Genomic DNA, 13574 nt, shown 5'->3' on the forward strand with positions numbered 1-13574 from the left:
TTTCGCTATTAGTCACTATTCTCGTTGCAACTGAAGATGCCAAACGTTTCTGTGCTGTGAAAGCTTCCAGTAACGCAGTAAATTAAAGTGCTGATTTTTTATCCCCCTTGTGTTAAGCAGCCGAACAAAGAATCTACTAAAAGTGAATGTAGGAAGTATAGTCTGAACATACATCTGAGCCGGCCGAGTTGGCCATGCGGTTCTAGGCGCTACAGTCTGGAACTGAGAGACCGCTACGGTCGCAGGTTCGAATCCTGCCTCGAGCATGGATGTATGTGAAATCCTTAGGTTAGACAGGTTTAAGTAATTCTAAGTTCTAGGGGACTGATGACCTCGGAAGTTAAGTCCCATTATGCTCAGAGACATTTGAACAATTACATCTCAGTTTTACGCTTCTGACTGCAAAATAAAGTGTCCACATTTCCCACGAACTGCACAGTCTCAGTTAAGAACATTTTAGGTATTCCATTCATATTATGAGGTGGTCATATTGCTTTCATAAAGACACTTTTGCACCAGTTTTCAGTTATAATTTTGTAAGAATATTTGCTTTGTTTCCACAGTGCCTAGTGTTTCCTGTAAACTAATTGTAAATTGTTCCCACACCGCCACCTACCTTAGATCTTGGCTGCACTTTCGAGATGTAGCTAGTTTTGTTTAGAACATTGGAGGGGCTTGAGGTACAAACTGAGAATAAACGGCTTTGCATACCCTTCCCTGCTGTGACAATATCCGACACACGTGATCCGGGCTGCATTGTGCACAAAAAGAAGGCTTCCAGCTGAATCTCTCTCTCCTTTGGGACTCTCTTCGCTGTCACTGAAGAGACATCCGTCGCCTATCCCGCTCAGTTGATTACTTTACTGACTGTCATTAAATGAACATAGTTTTCCCCATTATTTTCAAAGTAAACTCGTAATTTTGTGTCTAGTTTTTACGAAAAATGCCGTATAGGTCGCTCGTTAGATTTTCATTTATTACAAGGTCTCAGGTCGAAATTTTGAACTGCGGGTTGTTCAAAAATGGTTCAAATGGCTCTGAGCACTATGGGACTCAACTGCTGAGGTCATTAGTCCCCTAGAACTTAGAACTAGTTAAACCTAACTAACCTAAGGACATCACAAACATCCATGCCCGAGGCAGGATTCGAACCTGCGACCGTAGCGGTCTAGCGGTTCCAGACTGCAGCGCCTTTAACCGCACGGCCACTTCGGCCGGCGAACTGCGGGTTGTAAGTTAGGATCTGATGATGAGGGTAGGCGAAACGGCGTAATAATTGAAAGTACATTGAGAGGTCTGCACGACATTATTTAAAAAAAATAATAATGACTGCGGTGTCATGCAGTGAGTTTACTACCTTTATTAACAAACTGTGTATATACAGGGTGTATCACTTAAACTTGCACCGTACGTACCAGGATAATGGAAAGTGCTGTTGGCGCGCGGTTTCAACAGAATGAATTGACTATCCAAGGGCTCGTATTATTGTCCAACAAACAGACAGTAATACTACTTAGAAAGTGAATTTTTTGTGCAAAGGTAGACTTTTGTTAATGGAACAATGTGTATTGACGTCAACAGATTAAAAGTAGAGTGAATTAGAGTGTCAGTTAGTGCTTTTCGCTGCAGGAGTCTAGTGTGTGTCGTTTACGAGATAAACGTGTTTTGAAAAGTTCCCGCGAAGTTGCTAGGTACGACGTTGTTACGTTTGCTTACCGTGCCTTGTGTGTTCCTTGAGTGCACCGCGATTTGCTGATGAGTCTGTCAGTGTCTGAGAGTCCAGTCAGTAGGTAGTGAGTGGACGACGCGATTTGTCAGTGTAGGAAAAGCCGAAATGCACCGTATTTCCTTTTAGTGAATTTCCAATGTTGTTTTAGGAGTTAGGGTGAAACGTTATTCGGATCGTAACAGTACCTACATGACTGTTGTGTGGGTTTATTATTTCCATTGTCACCAAATTATTTTGAGTCCATAACCCAGTCCGTCCATAACCCAGTACATAACGTACCCTCCACCTAGAAACCCGTGTTTGAGGCTACCCATCTCTTCACAAATTTTACGCTGGTTAGTGGGGGGCCACACAATTTTTATTTAGATTTCTCTTTGTTGCGACTGTTTTCTGGACTACTTCGTATCAAAACGTCTTCCGTCACAGGTGGCGAATTTAAAGTGTAGGTTGTCGCCAATGTGTCTCTGTTAATATCCGTATTTTTTTTTCGTGGATTCTATTTGGTCGTAGTCCCTTTACTAGCCGATTGTAACGTATTTTTGTATTTATTTTCCCTTGAAAATTTATTTCTCTGTGAATGTAACACGGTCCTTTCACAAAAGATGTTATTTAGGTTAGTTCATAGCAACTGCGGTTTAACGTTAGTGGAGCAGGACAACGTTGGTGATCTATATTACGCAGATCATAGGAACAGTAGAAGCGTGTGACCGCGGATTCAGATAACGAATGCTTGTGCGACATTGTCTCATCTGTTGATGTTGGGTTCGTTCTTTATTGCTGATTCGACACCTTTATTAATTTTTTTCCAGCTCAGAGGCAATCAGACGGCCGTCTTGGGTGACTTCTGGGAACAAGTCGTTGAAACGTCCTACGAAACAGTAAGTAAACCCATTTTTTGTGGTTAATATTCTAACTTACGTGATCTAAATAAGTTACATATGTACTCGCTCATTACATGTAGTGCGTGTAATTTTAAAGGTCTGTATAATTTTATTTTTGTAATGTTCATCTGTTGAGCCTGATACACACATATTCTAAATGCTACTCTCTTTTGCCAGTGGCTGTTCGTTTCAGTTCCATGTAACTGTCACATCCTACATTCCTCTGGATGGCTTCCAAATACTTCATCCTACACCGGCAGCTTCTTTCCTTTCTCGGTACTTCCCTTCAAGAATGTTATTGACGAAGGTGTTGTGTCTCATGACATATGCGATAAATTTTATTTTACCGGTTTTCGGCTTACAAGACCATCATCAGACATTTAAATGAGTATTGTATGTAAACAACATTGGAAGAGAAGTTGCACATCTAGATTGAAGCAGAAACGTGCAGTAAATAAGTTCTTTCACAACGTTGGTGTAACGCAATATAAAAAGTAAAAGGTTGAACAGTGAATAAATAAAAACGGAGTCAACAGGGAAAGATTCTGACACAAAACGGGAACAGCAAGCCTACATAACAGTTTATATTAATAAACGAAACCAATAAAATTAGTACTTGACAAGGATACTTCAGGATGAATAAAACATGGAGAGTGATACACAAACAAATTAAAAGAAGAAAAACTTATCAATGTAACTACAGACTATATAAGGAACTTATATCACAGAGAGAAACAAAAACAAATAAATGCAGGAAAATGGAGGAGTGTGAAGGAACATACGGTAAATGCGTTTTCCTCCATTTACTCATTTCTGACCCTGGAGACACTAAAAGGTATCAGATAGATTATATAATGGTAAGACAAAGATTTAGGAACCAGGTTTTAAATTGTAAGACATTTCCAGGGGCAGATGTGGACTCTGACCACAATCTATTGGTTATGACCTGTAGATTAAAACTGAAGAAATTGCAAAAAGGTGGGAACTTAAGGAGATGGGACCTGGATAAACTGAAAGAACCAGAGGTTGTACAGAGTTTCAGGGAGAGCATAAGGGAACAATTGACAGGAATGGGGGAAAGAAATACAGTAGAAGAAGAATGGTTAGCTTTGAGGGAGGAAGTAGTGAAGGCAGCAGAGGATTAAGTAGGTAAAAAGACGAGGGCTGGTAGAAATCCTTGGGTAACAGAAGAAATATTGAATTTAATTGATGAAAGGAGAAAATATAAAAATGCAGTAAATGAAGCAGGCAAAAAGGAATACAAACGTCTCAAAAATGAGATCGACAGGAAGTGCAAAATGGCTAAGCAGGGATGGCTAGAGGACAAATGTAAGGATGTAGAGGCGTATCTCACTAGGGGTAAGATAGATACTGCCTACAGGAAAATTAAAGAGACTTTTGGAGATAAGAGAACCACTTGTATGAACATCAAGAGCTCAGATGGAAACCCAGTTCTAAGCAAAGAATGGAAAGCAGAAAGGTGGAAGGAGTATATAGAAGGTCTATACAGGGGCGATGCACTTGAGGACAATATTATGGAAATGGAAGAGGATGTAGATGAAGATGAAATGGGAGATACGATACTGCGTGAAGAGTTTGACAGAGCACTGAAAGCCCTGAGTCGAAACAAGGCCCCCGGAGTAGACAACATTCCATTGGAACTACTGACGGCCTTGGGAGAACCAGTCCTGACAAAACTCTACCATCTGGTGAGCAACATATATGAAGCAGGCGAAATACCCTCAGACTTCAAGAAGAATATAATAATTCCAATACCAAAGAAAGCAGGTGTTGACAGATGTGAAAATTACCGAACAATCAGTTTAATAAGCCACAGCTGCAAAATACTAACACGAATTCTTTACAGACGAATGGAAAAACTAGTAGAAGCCGAACTCGGGGAAGATCAGTTTGGATTCCGTAGAAATACTGGAACACGTGAGGCAATACTGACCTTACGACTTATCTTAGAAGAAAGATTAAGGAAAGGCAAACCTACGTTTCTAGCATTTGTAGACTTAGAGAAAGCTTTTGACAATGTTGACTGGAATACTCTCTTTCAAATTCTAAACGTGGCAGGGGTAAAATACAGGGAGCGAAAGGCTATTTACAATTTGTACAGAAACCAGATGGCAGTAATAAGAGTCGAGGGACATGAAAGGGAAGCAGTGGTTGGGAAGGGAGTAAGACAGGGTTGTAGCCTCTCCCCGATGTTATTCAATCTGTATATTGAGCAAGCAGTAAAGGAAACAAAAGAAAAATTCGGGGTAGGTATTAAAATCCATGGAGAAGAAATAAAAACTTTGAGGTTCGCCGATGACGTTGTAATTCTGTCAGAGACAGCAAAGGACTTGGAAGAGCAGTTGAACGGAATGGATGGTGTCTTGAAGGGAGGATATAAGATGAACATCAACAAAAACAAAACGAGAATAATGGAATGTAGTCGAATTAAGTGCGGTGATGTTGAGGGTATTAGATTAGGAAATGAGACACTTAAAGTAGTAAAGGAGTTTTTCTATTTGGGGAGCAAAATAACTGATGATGGTCGAAGTAGAGAGGATATAAAATGTAGACTGGCAATGGCAAGGAAAGCGTTTCTGAAGAGAAATTTGTTAACATCGAGTATAGATTTAAGTGCCAGGAAGTCATTTCTGAAAGTATATGTATGGAGTGTAGCCTTGTATGGAAGTGAAACATGGACGGTAAATAGTTTGGACAAGAACAGAATAGAAGCTTTCGAAATGTGGTGCTACAGAAGAATGCTGAAGATTAGATGGGTAGATCACATAACTAATGAGGAAGTACTGAATAGGATTGGGGAGAAGAGAAGTTTGTGGCATAACTTGACCAGAAGAAGGGATCGGTTGGTAGGACATGTTCTGAGGCATCAAGGGCTCACCAATTTAGTATTGGAGGGCAGCGTGGAGGGTAAAAATCGTAGGGGGAGACCAAGAGATGAATACACTAAGCAGATTCAGAAGGATGTAGGTTGCAGTAGGTACTGGGAGTTGAAGAAGCTTGCACAGGATAGAGTAGCATGGAGAGCTGCATCAAACCAGTCTCAGGACTGAAGACCAAAACAACAACAACAACAACAACTCATTTCTGTTTATCTTATTGATTATTGCTTATGTTCCTTACACTTTCTGTAGTTACATTGATAATTCTTTCTTCTTTTATTGGTTTGTGTATCACTCTCCATGTTTTATACCTCCTGAAGTAGCCTGGTTATACCTCCTGAAGTAGCCTGGTCAACTACTAATTTTATTTTATTTTTTGTTTTTGTTTATTGGTATAAACTGTTACGTAATGTTGCTGTTCCTGTTTTGTGTAAAGGCTTTGCCTGTTTACTTTACTTTTATTTATTTATTTTTCTGCTTTCTACTTTCTACGTTGCATTACCACCACACTATCAAAGATTGCTCCATTCTAAATGTGTTACTTCTCGTCCAGTGTTGTTTACAAACATTGTGACTTCTTTGGTGGCAGTACTCAGTAGATGTCTGAAGATGGCCTTGTAAGCCGAAAACCGGTTAACACAGTAAAAATAATACTGTACAAAAAAAGCAAACTAGCACTTTTCGTTTTACTATAATGTTATTCTCCCAAGAACCGACGGAAGATTCAGTTTAGTAAAAATTTAATCCCGGTAAATGTACAGCAGCACGTTCAGTCACTATGTTACGTGTCCTAAGTTATCCTCGAACAACTACGTGGAAGGTATTTGTCATAAGACCGTTCGAAGCAGGTACACTTACATGACTGCGCCGGTCTTGTGGTTCGATTTGAAAGGGTAGAGGTGACTGTAAGTTTACACCTTGACAGCAGTCAGTTTAATCTGTAAGCCTTCCGCTTGTCTACTTAGCGACGCTTCTGCTGAATTGATTCTGCCCTCTGACAATAGCTACTGTTGAAGCCTGCTTTGGAGGTTATCACTGTTATCAGAAATAAAGCTTGAATACTGAAATAATTTAATGAAACGGTGGCCATGTCATTACTGTAGTCAGTTATTGATGGGTGATTAATATATCAACATGGGATTAATCTTTTGTAAAACAATGGTAAAAGTTTACCGATCATAAAATAGCACAGACAACACAAGTTAAGCGAGATGACAAATAAATCGTGAACTGTTGGCAACGCAAATAGAAGCAACAAACGATTAGCACTCGCTTCGGAGGTGCCTGGTTGGCAAAGGCGACGGCCTATCTGTTTAATCTGTTTGCACTGGCTCAAAATGTGGATAACGTAATCTGAAATTACTTAACGCTTTGATGGATTTATTCCACACCAGAATTGTTCTCCGTTGATGAAGCTGAGAACAGGAGGCGAGACTGTGATTCTGTTTGCCCTAACAAGACGGAGCAGCGGTACTGAACGCGTGGCAATGTCTCAGGCGACGCTCGTGGAGCAAGTTTGTGCAGAGTAGCGATGCTGTGGCGCCCGCCTGTAATGTAGTGTGGGCACGAAATACGTAGAGCCACGGCCAGGCGAAATGTTAGACAGGTCGCAGTTACCCTCAGCTGGAGCCCTGTAAGCTCGGCACATCGCAGCGTGGGACGCTCCTGTTCACCGCTTACGCCATGGACCAATGTGAGTCACTTATACGGCAGCGAGCACAAGGAGGTCAGATGCCAAGGTGGCAGACCTGATACAAATAAGATTGTTCTCGACGCAGTGAGCTGTCTGACACGATTGAGGTCTAAACTGGCGGCAGAGCCGAGTCTTCACCACGCGCTCGCCAGTCAAAATCAGTGACAGTGGGAAGTGACGCACAGGACGGGTGTTCCAAGTGCAACCCGCCCACAGCAACACTCAAGATCAGAATCTCCTCTCCAGACCATATTCTGCATCAGAAGCCCCATTTCTCCTCTCACACTTTCCATCAAACCTTGATAAACCCGCAAATAGCACCCACACAACCACCTCCACGAGGTTGTGCCAATTACAAGACTCCACGAGCGCTATGTCTCCCCTCTAGCTAGTCTGCTCTACCCTTTGGCCAATCCTAACCAAAGTTAATAATATTCTTTTCCCTATTCGAGAAGCAGCCAGTGCGCGACTTGTAAATTCCCATGCACGGAGGAGAAGATGTTACGCTCCCAAATTACTTTTCCCATGGCCACTTCGGGCAGTGTGTATTGAGTTTTCATTTAGGCCTGAAGTTTACAACACATTTATTACAGATATCACTACTTGGACTGGCCAAATGATACAGCATGTCCGACCAGGGGCCTTTGCTAAACTAAAACAAGTGCTTTTGTGTCTCAACATAGACCGTATAAGAGCCACCACAAATGTTACGTTCCGTCCTAAAATTCTTCCTGAGGTTTCCCAAAAATCTCAGCGGGCAGGTGATGCTCCGAAAACGACCAGCTTTGCCAAAGAAGCGGCGACTCCTTCTGCGCAACCCACCCATCATTACGCACGCCAATGCGCGGGCGCATCGGATGCAAGTCCTCGTGACTTTGATTTGATTCCGAAGATGAAGGAACCATTTCGTGGCATTCGCTTCAGAACTGTTCCAGAGATTCGACAGGCAGTAGACCGCTCCATTCGCACCGTCAACAGAACTGGCTCTGCTAACGGTATACTACGCCTTCCACATCGCTGGGCAACGGGTTCTACACAACAATGGTGACTACTGTTAAGATTAGTAACAGGTGCAAACATGTAAAACTTTTGTATCGGTTGTGAGTAAATAGTTGCCACTATTTAAGTCCCAACCTACGTAGATACCAGATTACTGTGAAACTCTGGAATCTGCTCAAAGGCAGATACTATTAGCAGGCTTATATCAAGAAAACACAAAAGAATTACTCTACTGGCCATTAAAATTGATACACCAAGAATAAATGCAGATGATAAACGGGTATTCATTGGACAAATATATTATACTACAACTGACATGTGATTACATTTTCACGTAATTTGGGTGCATAGATCCTGAGAAATCAGTACCCAGAACACCCACCTCTGGCCGTAATAACGGTCTTGGTACGCCTGGGCATTGAGTCAAACAGAGCTTGGATGGCGTGTACAGGTACAGCTGCCCATGCAGCTTTAACACGATACCACAGTTAATCAAGAGTACTGATTAATCAAGAGTAGTGACTGGCGTATTGTGACGAGCCAGTTGCTCTGCCACCATTGACCAGACGTTTTCAATTGGTGAGAGACCTGGATAATGTGCTGGCCAGGACAGCAGTCGAGCATTTTCTGTATCCAGAAAGGCCCGTACAGGACCTGCAACATGCGGCCGTGCATTATCCTGCTGAAATGTAGGGTTTCGCAGGGATCGAATGAAGAGTAGAGCTACGGGTCGTAACACATCTGAAATGTAACGTTCACTGTTCAATGTGCCGTCAATGCGAACAAGAGGTGACCAAGACGTGTAACCAATGGCACCCCATACCATCACGCAGGGTAATACGCCAGTATGGCGATGACGAATACACGCTTCCAATGTGCGTTCACCGCGATGTCGCCAAACACGGATGCGACCGTCATGATGCTGTAAACAGAACCTGGATTCATCCGAAAAAATGACGTTTTGCCATTCGTGCACCCAGGTTCGTCGTCGAGTACACCATCGCAGGCGCTCCTGTCTGTGATGCAGCGTGAAGGGTAACCGCAGGCACGGTCTCCGAGATGATACTCCATACTACTGCAAACGTCGTCGAACTCTTCGGGCAGATGGTTCTTGTCTTGCAAGGGTCCCCATCTGTCGACTCAGGGATCGAGACGTGGCTGCACGATCCGTTACAGCCATGCGGTTAAATGCCTGTCATCTCGACTGCTACTGATACGAGGCCGTTGGGATCCAGCAGGGCGTTCCGTATTACCCTCCTCAACCGACCGATTCCATATTCTGCTAACAGTAATTGGATCTCGACCAAGGCGAGCAGCAATGTCGCGATACGATAAACTGCAATCGCGATAGGCTACAATCTGAACTTTATCAGTCGGAAATGTGATAGTACCCATTTCTCCTCGTTACACGAGGAATCACAACAACGTTTCACCAGGCAAGGCCGGTCAACTGCTGTTTGTGTATGAGAAATCGGTTGGAACCTTCCCTCATGTCAGCACGTTGTAGGTGTCGCCACCGGCGCCAACGTTGTGTGGATGCTCTGAAAAGCTAATCATTTGGATATCATAGCATCTTCTTCTTGTCGTTTAAATTTCGCGTCTGTAGCACGTTATCTTCGTGGTGTAGCAATTTTAATGGCCAGTAGTGTAATTCAATTTCACCTTCATTTGTTAAGTTTTAGCGGTACTGCAAAGGCAACTGATAATTATTGTGGCTATTAAATGACTTGCAAATTGTGCTATTAAATGACTGTGGACAACTATATCAGTCATGCTATCAATGGAAATTGAAATCCGCTTGATAAATTACCAAATTACGATGGCATTGTGCCGTGCTACCTGTTTACCAACGTGCCGTCAGTTAAGGATTTGTGCCTGCCGTATTGTGCATACGCTGTCAGCTACGGCTATAGTAGGAGTACATATTTGTCCAGCTGCCTGGCGAGTTACGAATTTGGGTGTTTTCAACTTTTTTTTAAAAAGAAATACTTGGTATGTGTCTTAGCGATTAGAATTTAGACATTGTATATTTTGAGGTGTATTCTTCCTGTATAAAAAATTTCCGGGCATGTTTGGAAGTGTCGGATTGATCCATTCTATTTTGGTAGAGTGTTTCATTTCAGGTTATGCACAAGCAACCAACAAAAATTGGCCGAATCGGTTTGCCGTGACTGAGGCCCTTTCCTTGTCAGCGTAACTCAGAACGCGGCCCTGCCGCTAGTCAAGTGAGCAAGGCAGCGATACCGACAGTGGTCCGCCTTGTCGCGTGACGGTTCCAGTCGTAGGTGTGGCAGTAGCGGCCAGAGTGTCAACACACTGCTGGAGGCGACCCCGTGCTGTGCTGTGCCGTGTGTGTTGCGTGTTGCAGAAGTCGGAGGCCAGGCGCTCCGGCGGCTACTAGAGTCCCGGCCGCCGCCGCCTGCGTGGCCCCTGGAGCCGGCCTCGCTGCCGTCCCGCCTGCCGCCTCTCCAGCAGGCTCACACCGACACCCGCTGCGGAGCTGCCAACGCCGCGGGCCGCACGTCTGCACGATCAAAATTCTGCGATCTTCAGCTTAAGAGGACGGACCACCTGCCGAGTGTCACAAACGTGCTCTGTATTAAACAATAAATGTACAACTGCACAACAAATACCACTTACTTTCCTTACATGCATACGTAACCTTCCACTGCCTGCTACCCTCTCATTAAATCCTTCCTTTGTGGGTGTGCCACCGTGTCATCATACAGGGTGAAACGTATTTAATCCGACAAACTCTGGGAGGTTGTAGGGGACATCAAAACAAACATCTTTCCCTAATGTAATTTTTTCCTATGAGGAGTATTTAAACCGGTAGAGGAAGATTAATTAAACCAACAAACACTTCTCCATTTTTTTATGACCAAGAGACAACACATTAACACAACCCAATTTCAATGACAGTAGCTTTTCAAAAATGCCTCCATTGACACGTAAACAAAGGTTACACCGTCGGATCATGTTCTGTCTGTCACGGGCAAAAACTCCAGGAGTATCCTGAATTGTTCCTGCTGCTGCTACTATTCGAGCAACCAGATCCTCTTCTGGTGCAACAGGGATTGCGTAAACAAGGTTGCGCATCTCTCCCCACACAAAAAAGTCCAGAGGGGACATATCTGGGGATCGAGCAGGCCACGGTACAGGACCACCTCTGCCAATCCACGTTTCTGGGAACCGTCGGTCCAAGAATCGACTCGCATGACGACTGAAATGTGCTGGCGCCCCGTCATGTTGGAACCACATGCGTTGTCTTGCAGAGAGCGGGACGTCTTCCAGCAATTCTGGCAATGCTCTGGCGAGAAATTTGTAATAGTGCCTGCCATTTATTGGCCTAGGTAGCAGATACGGCCCAATTAAACAGTCCCCAACAACACCGACCCACACATTAACGAAGAACCGCACTTGATGAGCCCTAGTAACTGTGGCATGTGGGTTATCCTCACTCCAAACATGCGAATTGTGCTTGTTGAGGACTTCATCACGCCCGAACGTTGCTTCATCGGTAAACAACAGAGGATGGAAATGTAGGATGCATTTCTCACTGTTCCAGGTACCACTGCGAAAACTGTGCCCTGGGTGGATAATCAACTGGTTCCGGGTTGTGGACACGCTGTAAGTGAAATGGACGTAACAATCGCTCTCGAAGGACTGTTCTTACGTTCGTCTGATTCGTCCCCATGTTACGTGCAATTGCAGGAGTGCTGATTGAAGGATCCCGCTTCACATGCTGCAAGACAGCTTCCTCAAATTACAGCGTTCTTACCGTGTACGGCGTCCCTGTCCGGGTAATCTGCTAAATGACCCGGTGTCACGCAGACGTTGGTACACAGCAGCAAAGGTCGTATCATGCCGGATACGGCGATTAGGTTGTTGTTGTTGAAAAACCCGCTGTGCAGCTCGTTCATTATGGTGCGCTACGTAGTACGCACCAAACATATCAGTGTAATCACTCCAGGTGTATCGCTCAATTAGTAAACAGAGACAATGCACTGATACACTGGTGGACAGCAGTTGCCTACAATTGAAGATCGTAATACGGCCTCTAACAACTGAAGAGCGTAATACGGCCTCCACCGGTTTAAATAATCCTCGTAGGAAAAAATGACATTAGGGAAAAATATTTGTTTTGATGTCCTCTACAACCTCCCAGAGTTTGTCGGTTTAAATACTTTTCACCCTGTATAAAATACACTCCTGGAAATTGAAATAAGAACACCGTGAATTCATTGTCCCAGGAAGGGGAAACTTTATTGACAGATACATCACATGATCACACTGACAGAACCACAGGCACATAGACACAGGCAACAGATCATGCACAATGTCGGCACTAGTACAGTGTATATCCATCTTTCGCAGCAATGCAGGCTGCTATTCTCCCATGGAGACGATCGTAGAGATGCTGCATGTAGTCCTGTGGAACGGCTTGCCATGCCATTTCCACCTGGCGCCTCAGTTGGACCAGCGTTCGTGCTGGACGTGCAGACCGCGTGAGACGACGCTTCATCCAGTCCCAAACATGCTCAATGGGGGACAGATCCGGAGATCTTGCTGGCCAGGGTAGTTGACTTACACCTTCTAGAGCACGTTGGGTGGCACGGGATACATGCGGACGTGCGTTGTCCTGTTGGAACAGCAAGTTCCCTTGCCGGTCTAGGAATGGTAGAACGATGGGTTCGATGACGGTTTGGATGTACCGTGCACTATTCAGTGTCCCCTCGACGATCACCAGTGGTGTACGGCCGGTGTAGGAGATCGCTCCCCACACCATGATGCCGGGTGTTGGCCCTGTGTGCCTCGGTCGTATGCAGTCCTGATTGTGGCGCTCACCTGCACGGCGCCAAACACGCATACGACCATCATTGGCACCAAGGCAGAAGCGACTCTCATCGCTGAAGACGACACGTCTCCATTCGTCCCTCCATTCACGCCTGTCGCGACACCACTGGAGGCGGGCTGCACGATGTTGGGGCGTGAGCGGAAGACGGCCTAACGGTGTGCGGGACCGTAGCCCAGCTTCATGGAGACGGTTGCGAATGGTCCTCGCCGATACCCCAGGAGCAACAGTGTCCCTAATTTGCTGGGAAGCGGCGGTGCGGTTCCCTACGGCACTGCGTAGGATCCTACGGTCTTGGCGTGCATCCGTGCGTCGCTGCGGTCCGGTCCCAGGTCGACGGGCACGTGCACCTTCCGCCGACCACTGGCGACAACATCGATGTACTGTGGAGACCTCACGCCCCACGTGTTGAGCAATTCGGCGGTACGTCCACCCGGCCTCCCGCATGCCCACTATACGCCCTCGCTCAAAGTCCGTCAACTGCACATACGGTTCACGTCCACGCTGTCGCGGCATG

General features: G+C 44.8%; 1 protein-coding gene across 2 annotated transcripts in view; it reads left to right on the plus strand.

The window, feature by feature from the left end:
• The window catches only part of LOC126106482 (GILT-like protein 1), a 74309-nt gene extending 63508 nt beyond the window's left edge, over positions 1–10801 (plus strand). For both annotated transcript variants that reach the window (XM_049912782.1, XM_049912783.1), the window contains exons 5-6: positions 2539–2607; positions 10571–10801. In XM_049912782.1, the coding sequence (XP_049768739.1) occupies positions 2539–2607; positions 10571–10603 (102 nt within the window). In that variant the 3' untranslated portion in view covers positions 10604–10801. The remainder of the gene's footprint in view (positions 1–2538; positions 2608–10570) is intronic.
• The last annotated feature ends 2773 nt before the right edge of the window (positions 10802–13574 follow it).

Source organism: Schistocerca cancellata, chromosome 10 (genome assembly GCF_023864275.1).
Source record: "Schistocerca cancellata isolate TAMUIC-IGC-003103 chromosome 10, iqSchCanc2.1, whole genome shotgun sequence".
NCBI classification, from domain to species: domain Eukaryota; kingdom Metazoa; phylum Arthropoda; class Insecta; order Orthoptera; family Acrididae; genus Schistocerca; species Schistocerca cancellata.